Source organism: Epinephelus fuscoguttatus, linkage group LG14 (genome assembly GCF_011397635.1).
Source record: "Epinephelus fuscoguttatus linkage group LG14, E.fuscoguttatus.final_Chr_v1".
NCBI classification, from domain to species: domain Eukaryota; kingdom Metazoa; phylum Chordata; class Actinopteri; order Perciformes; family Serranidae; genus Epinephelus; species Epinephelus fuscoguttatus.
The window spans coordinates 1,416,878-1,443,367 of record NC_064765.1 but is presented as its reverse complement, the minus strand read 5'-3'; the positions used below and the strand labels follow the sequence as shown (position 1 = coordinate 1,443,367).

The following is a 26,490-nucleotide window of genomic DNA, read 5'->3' as shown; positions in this document are numbered from 1 at the left end:
CGACTTGGACGGACCGAGATAAGACACAATATCTCCTGATCCTCTCAGTTAAAAATGTTTTATTATCGTAAACCTGGAGATCTAAGAACACACATTGCTAATTCAACTCTGGAAAGGAAAACCAATCAAAGTATTTCAGCTCATTCGACTGTCTGTTTATCTTGCGTTGTAGCTGTGGTGCAGAGATGCATGTTGCAGTGTTGTGTGATCCATTTACAGAGGCTTCCTCTGAGGATCTTTATACTTCAGGTGTAAAACCTCAGTCTCGTCTTTTGTAATCAACACTGACTAAAGACGTAAAACCTGAGCAGCAGCTTTATGGCACCAGAACGTTTCCAAACACCAGCTGAGTTTCGGTGGTCGTTCATTTACCCACCAGAACAGCCAGCGTGTCGTTGTCAGCGTGAGCCTTGGACTTACCTCTCGTCGCCGTGACGCCCAGCAGCTTTGTTTGATCTTCCAAACCACGGCGGCCACGAGGAGCAGGGACAGGAAGCAGCTGTGGACAGGCAGGAAGTGAAGGAGACCATTAAAAAAGGGAGGAAAAGATGGATTAATGTGAAGGAGAAATCTAAAAGTGTTTGAGGTCTGCTTTGTATCAAAGAAGTGCACGACTGTCGTGCACAGACTGATCAGTGATTTTCTCTGCACATTCACGTCTGTTTTGGTCTGACAGTGTTTGACAGATCAGCTGATTACATCTGTCTGTGTCATTAATGAATGAGCCAAAGGTTCAAAACTTGTGGACCTTCAGTTTTGTTTTCTGCCTCCTGCTCTGCCACGATAAGTACGACCTTTACTCGTTTCAACACATCACCGCAGGCTGTCTTTCCAACAGCATGTTCTCAGGATCTGCAGGTATCAGACAATTAAATTTAAAGTGCTGCCCTCTGGAAATTGAGGATTCAAATCATCAGTTAGAGGCCGCTAACTCAACTCAGATTCTCAGAAGTCGAGCATCGTTTTTTTCTTCTTTTTGTTGTTTTATGTTTGTTTTGTTTCAGAGTGCAGTTCAGCCGATTTCTGGGGACGCTTTGCTGCTGAATTTCTAATTTCTACCCAGTACCTTGAAGAACGTTGATATTCAGAACTATGTTCAATACCAGAGGGAAAAAAGTGACAGAGAAAGCATTAATGTTATTTATTCTTTTAATTAAAAGACTAACATAACAAGGAAATAAGACGAAGACAACAGCTTTTTTTCCTCGGGCCAGAGCAGAGAGCAGCAGACTGTAGGAAATATTGACAAAAATTTAGCACTAACTTAAATGCTTCAATCGTTGCCATGGTAATCAATGTCCAAATCAGTGTTAGACAATTTGACCACCTGTGACAGGCGTACATCTTTGTTAGCAAGATGTCGAAAAAGTCAACTGGAACAGTTTCAAGACTGACAAAGATGACCCCCAACTGGAATATCAAAAAACTACAACCAGTTTGGTAAATCAGAAATCTGACAGTAACATCTCGGTCATCTTGCAAAGTATTTTGTCCCAGTTACTGTAGCTAATGTTACTGCAACCCGCATGCTAACTAAAGCCCTTTTCACACACAGATGGCGCTATAGAGCCGCTAACAAGTCCTTTCTTTACGCCTCCTTTGTATTTTTCCACAAAACCAAATGACGGTGACATCATGTGGCTCCAGTCTGTGATGTCAGACAGCATGCCGTCATCACAGAATCAAAAGAGGCGTGACATGTAACACAACAGTGTCAGCCTCCAGTGTGACATATAACATATGAGTCAGCAGCTCTTTATAAACAATAACAATGACATCACGTCAATAACAATCATTTAGCGTCCCTGTTATACAGCAGCTGATCTCGTCCTCTGCTCGGAGGGTAAGGAGCTCCTGGACCTCATTGTTTTCAGCTGCTGTTCCTCTTCTTTGAGTTAGCTGCTAACTGCTAACAGCTGCTTTCTGAATCTCCCACAGAGGTTGGTCACACACACAACACGTCATCAAAAGTCACACCTGTGCTGCCAATGATCCCGCCCTAGCAGCTGTCCTGTTTTGGTGCCGTTACTACCTCTGATGCCGGATAAAAGACGCAACAACTCTGTCCCCCCATTCCAGGATTGCACCTTTTATGCAGAACGAGGGGAAATAACAGCAAGACTTTCCCGACCTGAAAAGGCGTGTTAAAAGGCCTAAAGTAGCTAATTATTAAGGTTTTGGTTTTTTTTAGATACAATGACTGAAAACTGATGTTTCAAAAAAGCGTGTTCTTGTCTCTTCACCTGAGGCTTTGGTTAAACTTCGATGCACCAAAACTAGAATTGAGAAGAGGCCTAAAATAATTGGTGTATTCTGTTTTGTGAGGTCACAGTGACCTTACACCATCAAAATTTCACCAGTTCGTCTTTGAGTACAATTGGACGTTTGTGCCAAATTTGAGGAAATACCATCGAGGTAAAGGTCAAAGTTCTTTATTGTCAAATGAGCAACGACTACAAGAGCAGTCGCTGTCTTTGAAAATCCTGGGTCCTCCAACAATGCAATTTAAAGACGTATAAAACATAATAATGATAATAATAAAATCACACCAGTAGAAACAAAAAGATTAACTAAATATGAGGATATTAAATTGTTTAAGTCATTATAAAGGATAAAATCTAATAAAATATGAGGTAATCTGTAATAATATCAAATATTAAATGTTTATAATCTAAAAGACCCTCAAGGTGTCGATGGGGACGGGACAGTCACACAGGGACAACCTGAAAACATAAAGCCTCTGACCAACAGGCATAAAAACCCGGCCTGCTCTGCTCTGAGATCAAATATAGCACCCAACCTAAAAATATCTTCACAGTTAGAGTATATAAAACGAGCGAGGACGATGTGATTGGTTCACAGGGCGCAGGTGTGAAATGCTGGCAGACGGAGGAGGCAGCTGCTGGGAGAGTCCGAGAGGCCAACGACGCTTTGTACTCTCCATTTAATTACCGAGAGGTTCAGGAGGGTGGCAACACAGACGCACAACCTGTATCAACACCTGTATGTGCAAACACACACACACACACACACACACACACACACACACACACACACACACACACACACACACACACACACACTCTGACTTCATTTCATTTTACCTGCATGAAGGTTATTTTATTCCCTAATATTTATATCTGGATGATTCTCCTCTGAGTTTCGACATGAAGAAGCATCTTTGTCATCTTTATATTTTTGTTTTGTCTTCTTCTTGTGGCTCGATGAGATTTTTTAGCACCGTGGAATTTTTTACTTCATGTTTTTATTCTGTTATTTTTGTTTTTCAGCATTTGCGCAAATAAAATATACAAAGAATCAAAACCCTGAGTGTTCTCTGCTCACACGCAAGATCACCTTGAGGTGATGAAGGCAGGGGTGACATGTCTTGAGAGGTGGCTTTGTTGGCAGTGTCACTCTGTGTGTGTGTGTGTGTGTGTGTGTGTGTGTGTGTGTGTTCCTGCACTTCCTGTGGCTCCTTTCACACTTGCACTTAAGAAGCTGTGAAGACGACAGGTAAGGAAACCACAAAAATAAAGACAAAGACAGAGAATGTGTGTGTGTGTGTGTGTGTGCAGAGATGTATTAGAGGAAACATCTCCTGTGATCTGAACTTCATTCCCTGACTGTCATGCCTTTTGCTGATTTCCTGTCAGCCTTCCTGCGGCTCTGCGGCCCAGACCTCCCACATTTCAGCTCACGTTAGCGTCATGGCAACCAGCTGCCGATGAGCCGGGTATCAGCAGCGTCATGGCAAAACGCCGAAACATCAGTGATCCAAACATCATCTCAGATTTTCCTGCAGCGAAACATCCACTGTGACAATCGCCGTTTGCACTTTTATGTTTTATGTCATCGAGGCTCAAACACAGAGTCTGCCCCCAAAACTAGAAAACTGAACTCTGAATTAAAATGCCAGAATACGATAGAATAAATAAATGTTTATGTTGAGTTGCAAATAAATGAAGTTTATTTGGGGTTTTACAGACTAACGAGCTCCACTTTACATCAATTAAAACAAAGTGAACGCATCAATTTCCTCATAAAACTGTTCACAGTCTGTGATCTCCGTCAGAGCAGCTGATGTGATGTTTATGATCTCGTTTACAGTTCATACGGATGACACCCTGCGTTCACACTGAAATGCATTAAGTGCTGAACGTGACAGAAGAAAAAGGTCTTCATGATTTTAATTGGGTTCTATTTAAAGTTTGACTCATAAAGAAACACCAGCGTAGATATGAGGTCGTATTGCCCGACTCTGCTTCCTCTATTTGCTCACATTTTGGTTGCAGTCATTCTGAAGTAATCAAAGGAGGGAGTCAGGTGATGTACGAGCAACAAATGGAGCTTCTCAAAGTCAATAAAGGATCCTTTAACAGCTGAATTTCAAGGAGGCTACATCATCAAATCCCATCAAAGGATTGTTCCAATGTCAGGGATCAGATAACTGAGCCTCCTACCTGCCTGTCAAACACCATCAAACCATAAAACTTCTCCAGTCCAGATCTCAGTGGATCAACACATGCAAAGTCTGGCGGCCATTGGCTCTGCTGCCATTCAGAGAATGAGCGGAGCTAGCTGCTAACAGCCACCGCTGCAACTAACAAACTCCACAGATCCATTCAGCAGCTCCACCATCCACAGTCAGACACACACGGCTGATTATTTACTGCTGAATTACAACAGAAACATCCTGGTGCAGACTATTTACTGGAGTTCACAGCCAGTTAGCACTTCGTTCTCATACAGCTTTAAAAGAAACAACATGAAATAATTTATTGAATCAGAATCAGAATCAGAAATACTTTATTGATCCCCGAGGGGAAATTGTTTATGTTACAGTTGCTCCTTGCAAGAGAGGAAAGATACGTGAAAATATAAGAAATTTAAACATTAGTATTAACAAATATAGAGTTAAATAAACAGGAATTATTAACAAACATAAACTTAAATAAATATATATATATACATATATATATATTGTAAACTGAACAAGATTATTTACACAAACAAAATATATACAGTCAGGGTGAATGGGGTTATTGCACAAGTTAGATTAAATTATTGCAGTGTGTGAAATAGTCACAGGGCCACTCAGAGGGAGGAGTTGTACAGTTTGATGGCCACAGGCAGGAATGATTTCCTGTGGCGCTCAGTGGTACATCTTGGTGGTATGAGTCTCCCACTGAAAGTACTCCTGTGCCTGACCAGCACATCAGTGACATTGTCCAAGATAGTCTCTGTCAGCAGCTTTGTTACATCTTCTGTGTCTCATCTTCTGTCTACAGTGAAGATTTTTGTCCCAGTCACTCTGAAATATAGCCTGTTCTGACTCTTCATAAAGTGAAGAGCCTGGTTTCTATTCACTCTGAAATTTGTCTGGATTCTGGTTCCGGTCTAGAGAGCGGATGCCGAATTCACCAAATTCACCAAAGTAAAAGTGTTCACCAAAGTAAAACTTTAAATTCTGGGACACCATCAATTTGGGGTGATGAGAGGTGTAAGAAAATGGATTAACTTAATGGCTTGGGGCTTTTCTTGTAAATTATATTCTTTAAATTAAAAGTTTCACTGCATTTTTATTAGCTTGGTGCTTTTATTTTGACGGAAAGGCGCATCAACTGAATTCCGGATCCTGTCTCACTCGCCCGGGTTCCGGTTCCTTACCAAAACGGCCACTAACGGCCCCAGACTAGAAATACACAGAGCAATGCAAGAATACAATTCACTTCCAAAACATATTAAATACAACGAAATAATGTATTTGGTTTTACAGAATTGCTAAAAGAGCATTATTTAAAAAGAAACGTTACTAATTAATGAGTGTTCCTTGGTGTGTAAATGTTTCACGGTCAGTCTGTTGATTATTAGATGATGATATCTCTTAGATTATGATGGATTTAGTCCGAGTCGGTCTTCTTCTTTGTCTCATGTTAACTATGTCAAAAGTTACTGTGAAGTTGACAGTGGGTGTGCATTATGATGTGTTATTTAGTGTTTTGTGTCGTGTAGTGTGAATTTAGATTTTGTTTTGTCACCATGTAGCTGTGTGGTCCCCATGAAGAATAGCTACTGCAACGCAAAAGCTAACATAAACATAAGTATCATTAGCTCGTCATCTGGTCATATAAAAAAAGGTTGTTTTCATGAACGAAATCAGAGCAGCCTCGATTTCCAGATTTTCCAGCTGCTGCAATTGTCTTAACTCCTCACTGGTCCCACCGCACCACCTGACAACAGCTTGAAAACAGTGTTAGTCCCGTCTGTGGCGCTGATTGGCTCATGGTGAGTCTCCCCACAGCGCTCATTGGTTGGTTTTTATTTCAAATGAGAAACTGCTGCTTCACATCGTGATGCCAGACGAACCAGTCAGCTCACTGGAGCTGTCTGGACCCAGTCAGGTGTTTTTAATGTGCAGGACTCAGCGCAAAAAAGACGCTCAGCGCCTCATCATGCCGCTGGTGTTTGTAGTAGATAGTAAAGATGCAATGCGGTCGTGGCGGTTGGCTTGTCAATAGTGCGGTTATCGTGACAGCCCCACTGATAACAACCATCTAACAGGCCGATAACATCATGTACGCTCTGTATAAGAACAGCTGTAGTTTACTGCAGAGTCATTCAGCTCAACACTGCTGACATGGCTGTTTACAGACACAAAACTAATCACTGTAAGTGCAGAATAAAGTCACGACGTGCGGCTCCCTGGTCTTCTTTTGTTTCAGATCACAGCAGTAATGGACCTGAATTCTCTTTCGAGGGCTAGAAGTGGATTATATTGAACTTTTCCCGACACTCGGGCCTTCCAGCGAGACTCCGCCAAGATTTTCCTCCAAAGTTTCACCACCTTTTCAATCTAAATGCCTTTGCCCATTTTAATACTGGCTGTGATGTGCTCAGATCTTTATTCATCCCCACCACCCCCGCCCCCGCCCACCCTGTGTGACTCTTTAAAGTGCCATCCATTCAAAAAATTTCCCTTATCTCTCCAGGCTGAGGAGGACTCTTAAGAGATCCATCCGTTCAGCCATCTTATTGATCTGGCTTCCTGCTCGCTGCTTAAAGAGCGACACGGTGCTGATGAATGACCCGCATGAATAGATATCAGCCCAGCATCAAAGGCCTCCCTGCCCAGCAGGGTGGGAGGGAAAAGGAGGGAGAGACAAAGGGACGGGAGGGGGAGGAGAGGGAGAGACAAAGGGACGGGAGGGGGAGGAGAGGGAGAGACAAAGGGACAGAGGGAAATGGACAGTAATGGTGAGAGAGGAGAAAGTGTGAGCTGCAATCTGAACAATGGACAAAGAGAGATGAGACAGACGAAGAGCACAAACAAATTCTGATCGTTTCTCAGTCTGAGAGTCAACATTTAAGTTTATAAAAGTAGAGTCAGATCTGAGCGTGCTGTCTGCGTGTTCTCATTTATGAGTTTCATCTCTTAATTTTCTTCAGCTGTTCTGGCCTCTGAGCTCTGACCTGGACGAGGCTGCTTGCCAGATAAGAAACACCCACATCCTGACGTCAGGGTCTCGTCTTCTTAAGAGTTAAAGTTAAGTTTCTGCTCTGTAGCTTGAACTTAAGCCAAATTCTGGTGATCCAGCTGAACTCTGCAGAGCCCAGGTGCCATGGACAGAACTAAAACAACAAATCAGACCACGTTTACCAAAGAGAGCGCTCGAGATGCTACTGCGTGGCCTCAAGATCGTTTAATTCCTCCTTTTGTTTTGGTTAATTCATGCCATTAATATAAGTTTAACGCTACAGAGAACCAGCACAACAGACCAGCCTGTCTACAGGAGTCAAGTTAGTTTAATATTTGATATATACTGTTTTCCCAGCTATTATCTTTAATAGCTTCGTATCAAAGCCCTGATTTCTCCCAGCTCATTTATGCTGTTTTCACACCTGTCCTGTTTGGTTCAGTTCAATCAAACACAGGTTGGTTTGTGCAGGTGTGAACACACCAAAATAACCTGACTGAGACCTTGTTAAAGAGGTGGTCTCGGTCCGGACTCTGTTGCGGCTGGTTTGAAAGCAGCCTTATATTTCACAGTTTAAGTCAACGCCGAAAAACTGAAAATGACAATGCAGTTGAGAGTGCAACAAACTGAAGCCCCTTTTACACTGCCAGGTTTTCAGCGAATGTTGGGCCGTTTTGCCGGCAAGCTGCGAGCGTTTAGACACACAGGGCCGGATTGGCGAGTTGATCCGAGGTGCCCAATTTTCCGCATCGTAGGGTAGACATATTGGTGGAACCCTTTTAGTTTAAACAGACCGAGGCGGCCTTCCACAACAGGGGAGCTGTTGATGACTTGTGGGAGGAGCTGTTGATGATGCCGCACGTGCGAGCCACTGGCGGTGGATAAACAGGAAACAGCTGATAGCAGGAATTAGCGAGCAGCTAGTAGCAAGAGGGAAACACAAACCTGACAGACACTGTAAAGATGAGCAACTGGGGAGACAAGGAATTGCGCGCCCTCCTTGTCCTCGCAAACGAAGAGGCCATTAACCGTCAGATGACGGGGACGGTGAAGGACGGGCCGACTTACGAGAGAATCACCGAAGGACTGACCAGCCGCGGCTTCCCTCCCACGTCACTGTTTACGTCACACGCTGAGCTACACGTTTTGTTACTTGCTCACGCCCCCCATTGCCCCGAAAAAGGCACATTCTGTATAAACAAAAGTAGGTAGGCGGCATTTTGCTGCACTCCCCGATTTTGTTTTTATACTGCCAATGCTGAAAAAAGACTGATTGGGCTTTCCTGCCGATTCATTCCTGTCTAAAAAGGGCTTGAATTTCCTTCCAATGCACCTGTATCTATGGCGTAGTTAGGGAGCGAACTCATAGTGCAATACGACTCATTTCAATATTCAATAACTTTTTTTTTTCAACACAGAAATCTCAAACCACTGTCGTTAAAGAGTTACAGCCTGTAAACATTTCACATCTGTGACTTTGTGAAACAAATAAAATACATTTTAAAAAATGTTATGATTGCCCTGTTTCCTTAACTGTGCACATTTCAAGGTTGTCAATAGCTCGCTCATTCATAAATGTACTGACGTGAAACCACCTCTGATGTGTCTTTGAAATTCCCTCACAGCTGCCTGTGAGATGAGACTGTGCATGTCCTTAGCAAATCCCTTAGCGTCATCATCAGTGACCTGTATCCTTAAATATGGAAATTTCAAGGATGTGATTTCAATAGCTTGAAACTCCCTCAAGTTGTTCTTGAGTTACTGTGTTCGGGAGAATGAGATGGATGTACGGTCCCAGTGACATTTGACCTTTGACCACAGAAAACTAAACAGTCCATCGTTGAGTCAAAGTCAACATTTGTGCCAAATCTGAAGAAATGTTCTTGAGGCATTCTTGAAATCTCACATTCACAAAGACGGGACAGATGAAGGTACGTACAGACGGGTGGACAACCTGAAAACATAAAGCCTCCAGCACAACTATCGTCAGCGCGGACAACTACAAAGGTATCTACTGGTATCGTTGTCACATTACTGATACTGGTATCTTAATTTGTTTTTATGACAGCAGTCCCAGCTTTTATTTTGAAAGTAGAATAAAACTGAAGATGTTCCTCTCTGCTCTGGGTTTTACACTCGAGCAGCTCTGTTCATTAGGAGGGAGAATCCATGTTGCCGACTTAAATGTTGTTGCACAATTCCTCTTACACGCTCAAGTCATCGTCACGCTCACGACTCAGTCCTCCCTCGCGCACAAATCTAATTCTGCTCTTACAATTCCCCGACCCTGCGCACGCTGACACGAACGCAAATTTCTTTTTAGCTCTCTCAAGTCTTGTGCCGTCAATATTCTCCCGCAGAGGGAGACCAGGAGACACAGAGTGAAAGAGAGTAACCGGAGAGAGACGGACACAAATACAAAGAGAAGAAGACACAGATGGAAACAGACAGAACAGCGCGCTTCATTTGATCTCAACCTCCACGAGGGAAGATGGCCAAGTTAGTCAGGCTTCAGCTCCTCCAGCACCGTCCCCCCAACCGCCCCATCACACCCTGAGCTCCCAGTCTCACAGGGAACAGGAACCAGCATCCACCAGCAGACGCAGTGCCACCAGAAACACCCGCGACCATCACACACGCATTGTCACATTAACTGGAAGTGATATATTCCTCGAGTTTTTACAGAGCGTCACGTCGACTCTGCACGGCCCCTGAGAACAGATGGTGATGCAGCGCAGTCACAGAGGTTGAAGAAAACACACAGTGTGTTCGGATGCATTTACAAATAAAGGTTAAAAAAAAAGTCACGGAGTGTAACGTAACTCCTCATTAGAGAGGAGTGCCACACTGTAAAAGATTTGTCCTGATGAGGTGTGAAAGATTCTGAGTCTCTGTGAAGACATGACAGAGCTGTCATCTGAAGGCGATTGTGTGGAGTTTCACTGTGAACGTTTTGTTTGTGTTGTTGCGTTTCTCACAACATCTCGTTGTGTCCTCGAGGCCTAACAAACACGCTGAATGCATCAGCTACATCATAAAGCTTCTGTAAAGCTTTTTATTGAGTGTTTTGAAACCTGCAGTCTTTACTTTGGCTGGTCGTCGTCTGAAGCTCATTTTATGGCCATGCTGCCACCAACTGCTCCTCCCTCTGCAGCCTGCAAAATGTCACGTCAGGTCTTTGTTTTTTCTTTATGGTGACTCCAAGTGGACAAAAACTCTACATATCAAATTCTCATCACAGTAATTTTTATGGCACCGACCAATATGCAGGAGATATTGTTCTCACTTGGCAGCTCATTAGAGAACACAAGTCCTAAAAACAAATTGTTCAAAATCAAATAATGGCGACAGTTCTGAGCTTACACTACTTTTTTACCTGATATCTTGAGATAAGAACAGGTTTGTGCACTGAGGTGGGGCTGGAGTTTCTTAAACCAGTTTGATTAAACTAGAACAGACCAGTAAACCAAATTTTGCAAAGTCCTGCACGGGTCCATTTTTGAAAACCTGCACCCACCCATACCCGTAAAGCTCAGCAGCAGAACCGACCCGTTACCTGTGATTAAACACACACAAGCTTTTCTTTTTCCTCTTCAGTGTGCTGTGCAGTGTACCTGTAGGAATGTTTGGGTCCCTGGATTTTGCTGGAGGGTGAGTGCTCTTGACTTTCATGCTACTCTCTGGGACAGACACAATGCAGCAGCACAGAGGAAGAGAAACTTTCCACTGTAAAGCTCTTCTTCTGCTGGCTCTAGCTTTTGTTTGACTAGATGCTGGATCAGATTGGGATCTGAGGAGTTTGAAAGCCAGGTTGACACCTTGAGTTCTTTGTCATGTTCCTCAGGTCATTCTTGAACAGTTTTTGCAGTGTGACATGAGGCATTGTCCTGATGGTGGGAGGCACTGCCATCAGGGAGTGCTGCTGCCATGAGAGTCCTGCATGGATCCATTATTTAAGACCATAAAGCTCAGCACCAGAACTGACCTGTTGCTCGTCATTATATCGAAGTCAAAGCTGCACCTGTTAATAAAAGTCCTCCGACCTGACCCACACCTGTGATTAACCCCCCCGGGCTCCAGTCCCTCACATGAAGCTGGTTCTCCGTTCTTGAATTGGACGTCTCTCACAATGACACTGTATCTAAACAGGAAACAAGCGTCTGACTGTCGCCTATCACCGCAGCTCTCTGTCTCATATCACAGTATTGATGTAACATTAAAATTTGCTATAAACACATATTTATATGTGAGTTTGTCACTAACAGCGTGGACTTATAACCCAGTATCTTCGGCTGTTTCACGCTGAACAACAGAAATCGGGTCTGAAGCACGACTGTGTGTGACTGCATCATGTGTGTTATTCAAACCTTTCATGACTAACTCAGGTGTAAACTGATGAAGGAAGCTGTCTGTGTCTTTGGCAGAGAGCCGCAGAGAGAGTGTATTATAACCAGGAGCTGCAGAGGCCAGAGAGGTGAGCTCTGACGTGTCATTGGCTAACCTGACAGCGAGACAACAGCCACGGGGCAAACACCAACAGACCGGCTCTGTTGTCCACAGCCAGCTGAATACTAATCCAGCAGCCTGTCCGCAGCCGCCGGCTCTGACTCCAGGGAAGGAAATTAAACCTGCTCAGCAGCCAAACGCCATTTCGTTTTCACCAGAGCTGATAAGTTTGTCTGCTGAACCACACACAGTAACCAGCAGTCGCTCCCAGGTCCCATTCTGCCCTGAACTTGTCACCACTGCACCCTGCAGCACTCTGGGTGGTGGGACACTTCCAGGCAGTCTAACCCACCTGAAAAAGCAGCAGAGGCTGAACATGCGGCAGAATACAAATTCCTGTATAATCTCTGCAGCTCTGTATAGTTTGTTTACTCACTTGCAGCACAATGGGAGCCGGGAAGTGACTGGATTCACTTTATTTTTGATGGCGGAGAGAAAAAGCTAAATGGAAGATGGCACCCTCTTACAGGTGATAGGAGGCGTGTTGCTGCAGTGTGGTGTGCACGGGATGCCAAGATGAACTTATTCAAGGCCCCCAGCGCCACATCATGGATGTTAATTAGTTACAGATAATTAAATTTACCACAGACAGTTATCACTTCACCTCTTAAAACTTGTGAAGATGGAAAAGGGTGCAGATAATTAAAACTGCAGGTTTGAAAATTGTGTTTTTCAGAAGTTGGATAAAAGAGCATTTAAACCATTTATATTTTACATCTGGAGCTGCTGATATTTATTTACCTGTGGGGCTCGGACACATGGGAATTTTTTTTTTTTTTTTACTATAGTTTAATACCTTAATATCGATAGTGCGATGAAATGTGTTGATTACTGCTGAATGTCTACAGGAATCAAACACCTGAATCTAATGCTTCCTCCTGAACGTCCCAGATGTGAGTCATCAGTCCCCTCAGTCAGCCAAGATTGCTTCAAGTCAAGCAGTCTGGTTTTTTTGCTAGTCAGTTTTGAGTGCAGTGTACACCTTGGGAGTTTCGGTCCCCAGATTTTGATGCACAGTGAGCGCTCTTGCCTTTTAAGATACCATTTAGTACAGTCAGCTGAAGACGTGATGCAGCAGCACAGAGGAAGAGAAACTCTGCACCGTCAGGCTCTGAGATAAACTTATCTTCTCTCTGCTGCTGAGAGGAGGTGAATTTACAGCTCACATATAATTATGCATTTTATTCCATTAAATATTCATTCATTCATTATCCATAACTGCTTATCCTTTTCAGGGTCGCGGGGGGGGGGGTGGAGCCTATCCCAGCTGACACTGGGCAAGAGGCTAGACAGGTCTAGACTCTCACAGGGCTGACACTTGGTCACAGATAACTGTTCAAGCTTGCAATCACACCTACGGCCAATTTAGAGTCACCGATTAACCCCACTGACTGTGGGAGGAAGTCTCTGACACGAGGAGAACTCAGACACAGATGGCCGATGGATTCAAACCACTGCACCACGGTGCCGCTCTCTGTTACATATAACTAGCTTTATATTCTTTAGTTCATTGTGTTTCTTTAAGTTAAATTTCACCCACAAAATTTCTGTTTCTACAACATTTACTCGTCATGTGTTGCTTTGAATTTGTGAGGTAAACTTTGTTTTTCTCGCATGATTCCATGGTGAATGGAGAATCCACAAAGGGTGAACTTTCTTCATGGGCTGCTCCTTGGAAGCTGGAGAGTCAAATCGTTAGTCGCAGACCCCTCAGTCAACTGAGACTGCTTAAAGTCGAGCAGTCGAGTATATGTGGGGTTGTTTTGGTCCCCAGATTTTGCTGCAGAGTGAGCGCTCTTTCTTTGGTACAGGCAGCTGCAGACACAATGCAGCAGCACAGAGGAGGAGAAACTCTGCACGGTGAGGCTCTGCCATAACATTATCTTCGCTCTTCTGGTGAGAAGAGGTGAATTTATAGCTCACAGACACTTCATACAACACAGTCTCTAACTTTTGTCAGATATCTAGAGTGCTGAGCCTCGTTCAGACTTTAAAACTTTGTATGGGAAAAATACCGAATCACTTACAATCACTTATAACTAATGCACTCCTGTCTGTAATTTTTTTCCTCTTTTGTCTGCTGTTTTGCACTTCTGATTGTATTTCCTTGCACTTTTTTATGCCTGTAAAGTGTCTTTGAGTTTTTGAAAAGCGCTCTATAAATAAATTGTATTATTATTACTGACGCGTATTGAACAGCCAACTCTGATTCAACTGATATAATTCTGAGTCAGGTACAGCCCTGTTTTTAAGATCTTTTCATGATAATCTTTGACCAGATTTAAGACAGACTTTAGGACATATCATCTTTTTCTTTTTCCAGCATTGCAGGTAGGTATAAATGTCAGTATCTGCGTGGTCGTGTGCAGAGGTAGTTTTTGTTTTGTAGGAATATGGTTGTTAGAGTGAGTAATGTTAATCCACATTTTGCCAGCAGGTACGGGTAGGTATGAAGAAAAAAGACAGAATTAGGTTTGGTGGTCGTTTTAAAGATCTGTAACAGAAATGTGGACTTTCATATTGAGAGCTCAACTCATTTTAACCGAAACGAAAAGATGGATGAAACAAAATCAAATTCAAGACTATTTAAGATTATTATTTAAGACTGACTTTTAAGGCCTTCTATTTATAAAATTCAATTTAAGACTTTTTAAGACGTCTAAAGGACCTGCAGAGACCCTGTACTGGTGCTGCTACAAAATACACCGATTAGCCACAACATTAAATCCACTGACAGGTGAAGTGAGTGACACTGATCATCTTGTTCCAATGCCGAGCTCTGCTGGAACTCTTTGGTCCTAACATTCATGTGGATACCATTTGACACGCTCTGCCCACCTAAACATCGTTACAGACCAAGTACCTCCCCTCATGTCATCAGCATTCACTGATGGCAGGACACTGCACCATGTTGCACCACAAAAGCTGCTCAGAAATGACCCGAGGAACGTCCAAATCAGATTGAGCATCTGTGGGACATTCTAGTACCCCCTGGTACCACCAACACCTTGGTGCTAGACACCACAGGACACCCCCCTGCGTCCATGCCTCAAGTCAAGTCTGATCCACAGTGGGACCTGTGGAAGCACAGACACAGGACCTCTGGGGTACCAGCATGTCCCACAGAAATTTGGAGGCCAGGGGCCGTATTCACAAAGCTTCCTCGTACACACAGTTGCTCCTGGTGATGAAATTCTGAGAACATTCTTAAAATTGTGATGTTTTCTTAGAATTTCCACTTAAAGTTAAGACTAGGTCCTTTAATGACTGAGTGGGTAAAGGCAAATGATACAAAACAGTCTGGTAAGTTCAGAGTATTACAATAACACGGCCTTTAAAACCAGGAAAACACAACACTTAAGACATTATATCCAAAATCTACAACGATACTGATATATTCTCGATATATTACCGAGCCCTGTTTACCTATAGGAAGCTGACAGCTTGATGAATGTGACCTTGTTGGGAGCTAACTGCCTGTTTAGATCTAATCGAGGGAAAGAAGAAGCAGCAGTGACAAAAACTCAGGGATCAAAACAAAAGCTGCAGAGACAGAGGGCCTGAAGCAGCTGGGGGAATATGAGGATTTAGAAATTGATTGGTGAATAAAGAAGCAGATTCTTTTGAAAGAGTAAGCAGTGCACCTTTCATCCTGAACAGGTAAAGAGATCAGAGCGAGAACAATCAACTGAAAAAACAAGAGCTTTTCCACAAGTCATATTATATTTCCTACAATCCTGTGCTGAGGCCCGCAGCATGAGGAGTCCAAAGACAACGCTGCTCTTCATCCTTTTTCTGCACGCATTTGCTTTTGTTTGATCGAGCCCGCAGAAACTCATTTCCACAGCAAGAGCTCCGCAGCTCTTAAGATACGAGTGTGAAGCGTGGGGGGGGAGTGGACATGAGGCCGAGGGGAGGGGAAGAAAAGACCTGGCTCCCTCCCGGGACTCCCCAGGAGGGCGTTACGGCCCAGTTCACGTTCCCTCTGCTCTCCTCCCTACTCATTACAGGTGAGGAAGAGGAGGAGGAGGAGGAGCAGGGAGTGGAGGCTCCGAGTTGAACTGACTGATCTGACTCATTTATTATTAACCGAACGCAGAGCGGCTGTCAGCTCTTTGTGGACCTATCGGATGGGGGGAGGCTTAGCCACGAGGCGCTTTGTGCGCTCTCTGTATCTGCTCCATCTCTCACTTGTATCTCTGAGCCGCTCCTCGCTGATGACCTCACGATGAGGTCAGATACAAAGACAGGGTGTTAAAGAATGCAGGAGAGTGAAGAAAAGGAGAGGCTACAGAGGTAGCGCCTCGTGGCTCTGTGAACCAGTCAAGTTCCAGATTTTACAGAACATGATGATGTCACAGTGAAGCTGACCTTTGACTTTTGGGAAATAAAATGTCATCACTTCATTATTTTTGTGTCATAATTTGCATAGAACTTCTTTAGGTATGGTAAAAAGTATGTTTTGTGAGGTCACACTGAGCTTTGACCTTCAACCACCAAATTCGAATCAGTTCATTCTTGAGTCGAAGTGAATGTTCGTGCCAAATTTGAGGAAAAACTCCCTCAAGGCCTTTTTGAGATGTTGGGTCACAGTGACCTTGACTTTTGACCACCAAGGGAACAAAATTCTTCGAATATTTACATTCTTTGTGTTCACAAGAATGAAACAGATGAGGTCGCAGTGACATTTGACCACCAAATTATAATCAGTTCAAGTCCAAGTGAATGTTTGTGCCAAATTTGAAGAAATTTCCTCAGGGTGTTCTTGAGGTATTGCATTCATGAAAATGAGATGGATGAAATGTCATGGTGACCTTGAACTTTAACTGCCAAAATCTATTAAGTTTATTGTTGACTCCAAGTGGAAGTTTGTGCCAAATTTAAGGAAGCTCCCATAGGGCCTTCTTGAGATATTGGGTTCACAAGAATGACACGCATGGTCACAGTGACTTTGACCTTTGACCCCCAAATTTTAATCAGTTCATCATTAAGTCTAAGTGGATGTCTGTGCCAAATTTGATGAGATACCCTCAAGGTGTTCTTGAAATACCAGGTTCATGCGAAATAGGAAGACAGGGTCACAGTGTCCTTGACTTTTAACAGTCAAAATTCTATTAGTTTATTGTTAAGTCCAAATGAATGTTTGTGCCAAATTTGAAGAAATTCCCACGAGGCATTCTTGAGATATTGCATTCATGAGAGTGAGACAGACGCAATGTCACAGTGACCCTGACCTTTAATAGCCAAATCTAATCAGTTTATTGATTATTCAAAGTAGACATTTGTGCCAAATTTGAAAAAAACAAACAAAAAACAAACAAAGAAAAAAACCTTAAGGCGTTCTTCAGATATCATGTTCACAAGAACGAGACAGATGCAATGTCACAGTGACCTTTGACCACTAAAATGTAAACAGTTCATTGTTGAGTGGAAGTGAACATTTGTGCCAAATCTAATGAAAGTCTTTCACAGTGTTGGTGAGATATCACGTTCACGAGAATGAGATTGACGGACGGACGGACAACCCATAATGCCTCTGGCCACGGCTATCACTGACGCAGAGGAATAAAGAGGAGCTGGAGAGGAGGTGAAGGCAGAAGAAAGAGGCAGCTGTAGAGGAGGCACTCAGGGAGGAAGATGAAGAGGAAGATGAAGAGAAGGTTAGAGATGAGGAGGGAATAAGCAAGACGGACAGTGAAAGAGGCAGCAGAGAGAAAAAGAAGAAGATGATCTAGTGAGGCAGGCAGGTAAACGGACAGGTAGTGATGCAGCAGCAGAGCTTCAGATAAAGACGGAGGGAGGAAGAGGAGGAAGAGGAGGAAGAGCTTCACAAAGAGGAGGAGAAGGCCTGATTCTGGCACAGCACCTGCAGCAACCCCTGCTGAGTGCCCGGGGAGGCCCCTTAGGACAGGGAGACGAGGGTTGAATGTGAGAGGAGTGTGTCTCTCTTCCTCAGGTGTCTCCAGGTGAAGACGGAGAGTCTGCTGTCAGTCAACACAACACGGAGCAGGCTGAGGGCAAACACCCCGCTGAGTGTGTGTGAGTGCCGGAGTGTGTGTGAATGAGATCATGTGCAAACTGTGTGTGCGTACACGTGAGAGCGCAGCAGGGTCTCCGCACAAATATTTATTTTTACATTTGAACGGTATGAAAAGAGACAGACAGGAGGTGAAGAAGGGAAGAAGTGAAACTTGCCTCCACGTTGGGATTCATTTATAAACTGTCAAAAAACATAATGAGACAAGTTCCTCGCACATTTCCTGAGAGCCACAGCTGTCACGCTTTGTCTCAGGATGAACCATGCCAAAAATTCCCGACAGTATTGTTATCTTAAATTTTAATTATCATTAATTTTGTGTTTGATTACTGCTCAGGATTCACCGATCTATCACCTGAACATCGTTATCACAGCATATTCTCCTCATTGACTGCCGTTGACCGATCAGAGAATACGATGACATCACCGATGGTATTGTCTGATGTTTTTCTGTCGTGTGACGTCAATGTCTCAAGGCTAAAAAGCAGAGATCCAGACTAACGGCGTCCCATCATCCCAGGGGACAATAGAAAACATGTTTGGGACAAACAGAGATCTTTCTTGGGACACCATCGGGACAAAAGGACACATTAAACTCACTCTGGATGTGAACAGCATGATTTTGTCAAGAAGAACATGCTCCTGGATCAACACTGCAATCAACCAATCACAGCCCTCTGACATCATCAGTGTGCTGCTCCTGTGCGTCTTTCAAATTTCCTTTGTGCTCCTTCAGAGCTAAGATAGTTTTCTTAATTGAAGTTAGTACAACTGAACGAATACACTGGTTGCAGTGTTGGTCCCGAAGCATGTCATTCTTGGAAAAATCCCAATGTGTCAGAGGACTCAGTCTGTTGTTGTCTGTTGTTGTTTCACTGTGAACAACAAATCTGTGTTGACGTAAGCAGGAGGAGAGCTAGTTAGCGTTAGCTGTTAGCAGCCAATGGCCATAACTAGCTGCAGACAGAGGCTAAACTGAGTTACATTATGATGTGTTCAAGCTCTATTCAGAAAAATGAGTCTTAATCAAAGGTAAATTATAATATTCTCATGGTGTGTTCAATGTTATCTTGTAAACAGGGTCCAAATGAACATGGTCCACGCCTCAAATGCAGGTTGATTTTCCGCTTGGCGTTAAAATCTCAGAAAGCTATTGGCCACACTGAAGAGTAGATGTTTGTTACATGAGTCATTTTTGTGATACTTAGTCGTTCACTTGACTTTTACTTGTCTCAGTGAGACTTTTTATACATGTACATGTCGTGTTTCATGTTTGTTATGTTGTGTGTGGACCCCTGGAAGAGTTGCTGCTATCTAAACGGCATCTGACAGGATGTGAATAAAGAATAAAGTCGTTGATTTAAGTTTTAGCTTGTAGAAAGATCCCAGTGACAGTGCTCAGTCTGTGAATTTATTAGCTACAGAGAATCAAAATTAATATAAACAACAGATAGATTTTTTCCGGTTTTGGGTGCAAATTCTGAAACATGGCCGACGATGAATATTAACGAGACCAACGACAATTTCTCCTGCACAAAACAAATGTCTCTTTTCTTCTAAACGAACTTTAAGTTCTGTTTGTGTGAGTCAACATCTCAGAAAGTTTGAGAAGCATCTGACTGACAGTCGGATGAAATCACAGCTCCGCTCTCTGTTTGTGAGCTGCACAGTCCACGGCACTCTGTCCTGCTGTCAATCACCCATCACCCGCCCCGTCACCGCTGCTGGTGACGCTGATGCAGCCCGACGTTTGTGTACAAACACAAACGTGTGTGAGAGGAAGCGGCGAGCCCACGCACTCCGGGGCGCGTATCACGGTTGGGGTCAATGTCACTTTCTTTTCAACAAATCATGGTGATGGATCGCTCTCCTGAATCTGGAGACAGAAAAGCTCTCTGCTCGATAATGAAGCCACTGAGAACAAATACCACGGGGAGATAATTGGGAATGATCTGTCGTTACTAAAGTGGCCGCAATTTAAATTGACATTTGGGATTGATTGTATTGAGTCGACCCCAACATGTGCACTGGTGCAGGCTGCGGTCCGAATCTTTAAAGACGCAGTACAGAGGCAAAAAGAGCCGGTTGGTGTGTGAGTGTGTGTGTGTGTGTGTGCATATCTGAGTGTGTGTGTGTGTGTGAAGGGTAATCACACAGCTCCACTGAGTGGCCAGCTGCCTCCTATGTTTGAATAGAGAGTGTTTCTGAGTGTGTGTAAGTGTGCACAAAAGACTGAGCGTGTGCACTGGAGAGAGTTTCTGTGTGTCTGAACCTGCAGATGTGTTTAAGAGGCTGAATAGTGAGATGATGATCACAACAGCAGAATTATTTATGTTGTGTTGCCGGCCGCTTCAAGCTGCCAAAATATGCATGAGTGGCCCTGACGTTACCCTCAGAGCCCGGAACCAACACACACACCAGGTCTGTCTGTGTGTGTGTGTGTGTGTGTTTGTTTGGTAGTGGGACGGTCAAGCTTTCATTTCTTTCTCAGATGATAATAAGTCCACATGCTTAACGCTGTTATGTGTAAACTGCTGCTGAATCCTCAAAAGCAGAATCAAGAGAAGTACAACACTCCAATCAACATGGCCGGAACTGGCAACTGTTGCCGAGGAAGCGTCTGTCCGAAGCATCTAACCATGACTGAATAATTTAACTGGACGGCCGTCTTTGTCTTTATTTTAGGAACAGTACCTGTGTGACGCAGGCTGCGTTCAAGCAAAAAAGTTCTTCATGTTACTTTTATCCTCAAAAAGTTTCTTATTTAGGCACAGTTTAGTTCCTTGATTCTGATTGGCTGAACCTCAGGCTGAGCAATATAGCTTAAAAATAATATCATGATAATTTAAGGCTGCATCGCAATACACATCTTTATATTTTAAACTCCTCACTAAACTATAGTAGACGACTTAAATAAAAAAATATTACAGTAACTACAGTAACAATAAAGTTAAATAAAGTAGCTACCGTCATAATAAAGTTCCCGTCTGTTCAGGACAGGAATATCGTGCTGTTACGGAACGATCGTGGAGCCGTGGAACAGAGTTGTCTCGCCTCTGAGCCGGGAATGGAGGTAGTGACAGCTGAAATGATGTCTGTATAAACAGGACAGCGGGCACGATGGGAACATGGGCAGCACAGGTGTGACGTTTTGATGACATGTTATGTGTGCAACCCACCACAGGAGATTTAAAAAGCAGCTGTTAGCCGTTAGCAGCTAACTCAAAGGAGAAGAACAGCAGCTGAAAACTTCCAGGTCCAGGAGCTCCTTACCCTCGGAGCAGAGGACGAGATCAGCCGCCATATAACAGGGACGCTAAATGATTGTTATTGACATGTGATGTCATTGTTATTGTTTATAAAGAGCTGCTGACACGTATGTTATATGTCACACTAGACGCCAACACTGTTGGGTTACATGTGACGCCATTTTTTCATTCTGTGATGTCTGACATCACAGACTGGAGCTACATGATGTCGCCGTCATTTGGTTCTGTGTACACATGCAAAGAAGGGACTTCATAGCGGCTCTACAGCGCCATCTTTGTGTCATTCACTGAATGCACAAAAGCAACAGTGACAGTCTGATTTATGTTTGAGCAGCCAGAGAGCTCACTGTGTCGCTTCGTTGGACAGATCTCAGGGAAAGTGAGCATAAGTTGCTGAGGATAGAAACATATGTGGTAATGATGTAACTGCAACATGATGAAAACTGTTCTCTCTTCCTCCTAACGTTGGGTACATGGAAGGATTACTGAACAGGCCGAAGGTACAGGCCCAGAGGCCTACAGTGTAAAGGTGGGGGAGCCCCGACCCTCACCTGCAACTGTAACTCGACTTAACACAGACTGAACCAGGAAGAGGTTCAAGATGACCTCAAAGAGACGCAAAGACACTGCAAAGAGACACAAAATTGCAACAAAAAGGGGCAAAACAAAACGACCAAAAACAACACATATTTACCTCAAAGTGACACAAAATGACCACAAAGAGACCAAAATAACTGCGATGAGACACAAAATGACTACAAATACTGACAAAACAACCACAAAGAGGCCCAAAAATGAACAAAAAAGACACAAATTCACCCCAAAGTGACACAAAATGACCAAAAAAGCAAACCAATTTACTTCTAAGTGGCACAAAAGGACCATAAAGAGACACAGTACAAGCAAAAAAGACACAAATTTACCTCAAAGTGACAGGAAATGACAACAAACAGACACAAAAAGAGGCTCAACAACTATAAAATTTGTGCGTCTTGCTCTTATCTGAGAGAGGTGGAGGGGCCTCTTGTAAATTTGTGCCCAGGGGCCCACTGTCTGATTATCCGCCCCTGGTTGGTAGGGCCACTAGCTGAACTTACCTGTCTCCATGTTGCAACTGATTTTAAAGCAGCTGACACTTTCTGTTGTGTCTGTTTGTTGCTTAGCAACCATTCTGATAATTGTCTCTGAGGAACTACTTTTCTTGGCGGAAGAATGATTATTTGTCATCAGTAAATTATGTATTATTAGTTGCTCTGTGTGCACTGAAGGAAACATTGGCAGGTATATGTGGTAAGTGTTTTATAAAAGCAATGAGCCACTTGAGGACGTGATTTAAACCATTTGGCTTCTTTCTTCATTTTAGCACCTGTATCTGAACAAAAGGAATAAAAAATGGCGAGCAGGAGAGCGGTTGGTTGTGTAACTGGGACACACTGAGCTCAGAGCTGGTGGTGAAAAGCTGCAGTACAACTGCAGTGGCCTCAGCACAAAGGGTTAAAGGCCCTGCTGGGGATGACGGGAGGCTGCGCTGACTGTGGGAGGTGGAGAGCGCCGCACACGGCTGGCATGCTGACTCAAGAGACCTGGGAGTGACGACACTAATCACCTCTGTGCTTTAACGAGGTAAATGGTTGAGAACAAGGTCAGCGAGTGGGATAACACCGCTGCTCGCTACCCGCTGCTGCATGCTGATGATGGCACTCAGGGTCTGATCGTGATTAGGAACTACTGTTGGGAACAATTCGATGTTCTGCTGGTTAAAATAACAACCGAACAAAGACACCAGTGAAGACCACCGGAAGATAACGCCATGAAGCCTCTCTGATGTGTTTGAGTCTGCCTCTCAGAGGAGAGGATTTCACTCTCCTTGATATCAGCAGGGTGATTCATTCATTTCATCGAATCCCAGCCACCCACACGCCCGCCCACCCAGACGTGGCCCAGGGCGGGCAGCCTGCTGGTACCCCTTCTTTTAATGCCTGTGCCCTGACCAAACGACGTCTCCCCTCTGTTCAAACAGCCGGCGAAGCAATATAAATCACTAATCATTTTCAAGACGCAGCCGTGCTAACACGCTGCAAAGAGGGGAGAATTAAGATTATTTGATGAGTTTTACATTTTTAATAATTAATCTCAGAGGAGGATGACATTTCTGGAGGGTGCTGAGGCTGCCTGCTGCTGATTCACACCGGCTCCATGCAGGTCGATGGTCGTTACTGCTCATTATTCTGAAGGAAGAGTCACCGGCTGTGTGGCTCACTGATGTCTTTTACAACAAAACTTTTAAGGACAACAACAGAGCTCTGTGGCACAAAGGACAAAGATGTCCAGCTTTGGATTCTGGACTCTATATTCGAGGATCATTTCCTTTTTTTCCTGGTGTGGGGAAGGTTCTTGTTTTGGTGAATGTCTTTTTAAAGAGTGCAGTCTCTTGGTTGTGTGTTGGGGTCAGAGCTTCAGTACACTATAAAAGTCTGTACACTCTGAAGGCTGGCGAACAACACTTCTCGCCATGCTGCATGTATTAAAGAGAGTTGATTCTTCACAACGATCTGTCACTTTTTCAGGGAGGAGAATTTTCCTCAAAGGATACAGACAAACTACTGTTTTAGTGGGATTAATTAGCCCTTCTTAAGCCCCGCCCCTTTTTTGTTTCCTGTTGAACTCAGATGTGCGATGTACCGGGCTCGTTTATGTTAAAAAGAAAATCAAATGTTGAAGATGGATAAAAGATGTGGTTGGAGGACTGTCACCATCTTCACAGACACATTGTGTGCGATCACATCTTAAGTTACGTGACACCGTGTCCTAACTGGATGTGACACGAGCATCAGCGACTCACGCCGTTTGACTGCATTGTTTTCTACTGGACTGTCCTAACTAAACGCAAGTGACATGATGCGATGCAGCGCGCCGCTTTGAGCTGAACTTTTGTTGGTCACCTCGTTTCTATTTTTATTTTGTCACTCCCGTTGGAGGCGCCACAATTAGGGAGTTTGTGGTGGCGCGTCACTGCAAGGTCACACTGCCCTTGAGCTTTGACCATTGCAATCCGATCACTTAATTGTTGAGTGAAAGTGGACGTTTGTGCCAAATTTGATGAAATTCCCTTAAAGGCGTTCTTGAGATATTGGGTTAACAAGAATGAGACAGATGCAAGGTCGCAGTGACCTTGACTTTTGACCACCAAGGCAATGTTTGTGCCAAATTTGATATCCTGTTCACAATGATGGGAGGAACAGATGTATGAACAGACAGATAACTGCAACAGGCATAAAGAGCACCAGTCAGTTTTGAACAACTTATATTTTAAATCTATTTCCTGTGTGCTGCGTCAGCGTGTTAAAAGCCTCCAGAAACCATGAATAAGGAGCTCTCAGTGACGGTGCACCACAACTGAACATCATCATTTATTTGCTGAAACTGTTTTGACTGCACTCAGTCTCATTTACCTTTCATTAAAAACTCTGCCACCTCCATCAAGTGTAAAAACGTTTGTGATAATTTGAGAGTTTTTTCATATTGTCTGGCGTTTCCACTCAGATCTTTTTAACGTGCAAATTGAAAATGAGCAACAGAACAGGTGGATGGAAACACACTTTAAGAGTGTGCTGAAGCTTCATATTTCAGGTGAACACTGAGACGCATCTTTTCATACAACAAGGGGTATGGATTTGTTGATCTATGACGCAGTTGTTTTACAGTCATCATGGAGACGGGGGTGACTGTATATCAAGGACATATATCATATGAGTATTAAAGCAGAGCTGAATCAGAGCCTCTCCTCTCTGTATGAAGAAACAGACTCCAGTGTCTTTGACTGGTGACACTTTCGGGCGCAGCATCGCCACCATCAGGGGTTTTCTCCCCCCCGGGACCAGATGTGTACTAAAAATATAAGTAAGCACTGGGGCTGGATGTAAGTGCCCATCAGAGAGCACGGGTGTTTTAATATTAGCTGTCAGCAGCTCAGACTTGCCGGGGAGGTAAAGTCTCAGGGGACGCAGAATTTTCTGGGACATCAGGCCTCAGCGCCGCGCTGACTATTAGAAGGTTAGGGCGAGTTTTTACAAGAAGTAAACAGGAGAGCAGGCCGATGTGTGGTCAGTGTTCCAGAGGAAGAGTTCAGAAACTCTCCTTCTTCTGTTGCTTTGATGTGTCTGTCAGAAAATAAAAATCAACACCTGGAGGTCCCACAACAAAGACGCAGGATCCCAGTGCAGGTTAGAGGAGCTGAGTGTTGTCTCACAGAGCTGACAGCTTTATCAACGTGCCCTGACCTCCTTCTTTGTGCTGGAGCTCAACTCACATCAAAACATCATGTCTCTCTTGTTTTGTCCACAGATATAAAACACAGATGCCTCAGTGACCGCTGGATCGTACATCAGCAGCACCGCCATATTGGACAGGGCAAGACTGGCCTGTAAACAAATAAAGTAAACAGTGATCCTACTACAGCTGCAGTTTTTCTGGATTAAAAAAAAACATGTTAACATTTATATTATTATTATATTTATATATAGATTTTAATGAGTCATTTTTGTATTAATGTCTCTAGTTAAACAGAATTTTGATATTTAGTCTATAATCACTGTGTTTCACATAAACTGAATTACTGATGTGGTGTAAAATAATTTATTATCATGAGGAAATTTAAAAACTCACATTTGTCAAACATGGATTTGTCTTGTTTTCTTTGGTCAAACACTTCAGGAGGCGTCTCTATATATAATATAATTTAACATGGAAGTAGACAATTTATCAACTTGCAAGCGAGCTAGCCAGCTAAGGCAAAGTCTTCTTATAGAGCCATTGGTCATATAAAAACTTTAACCTCTGCTCATTTTAGAAAGGACACCACAAGAAAATATGTTCTTTGTTTATTTTACATAATGTGTGTTTAGACTGGTTCATGTCTGCATCCAGGGGCTGGGAAATTAAAGGGCCACTATTATTAGCCTGCTAGCTACGTTAGCACGCTAGCTACGTTAGCAAGCTAACACTGTCTGCTCATTGACTACTTGATTATAACAGAATATAGTAACTTTAACCACTGTTCATTTTAGAAAGAGCATCACAAGAAACTGTGTTCTTTGTTTATGTTATAAACTGTACATTTAGATTTGCTCTCTCTGCATCCAGAGACAAAAATGAAAGGCTCGCTAACATTAGCCTGGCTCGCTACGTTAGCACACTTGCT

General features: G+C 43.5%; 1 protein-coding gene across 4 annotated transcripts in view; it reads right to left on the bottom strand.

The window, feature by feature from the left end:
* Positions 1-26,490, bottom strand: part of atrn (attractin) — a 251,182-nt gene that overhangs the window by 102,386 nt on the left and 122,306 nt on the right. For all 4 annotated transcript variants that reach the window (XM_049596080.1, XM_049596081.1, XM_049596079.1 and 1 more), the window contains exon 26: positions 421-499. In XM_049596080.1, coding sequence (XP_049452037.1) covers positions 421-499 — 79 coding nt within the window. The remainder of the gene's footprint in view (positions 1-420; positions 500-26,490) is intronic.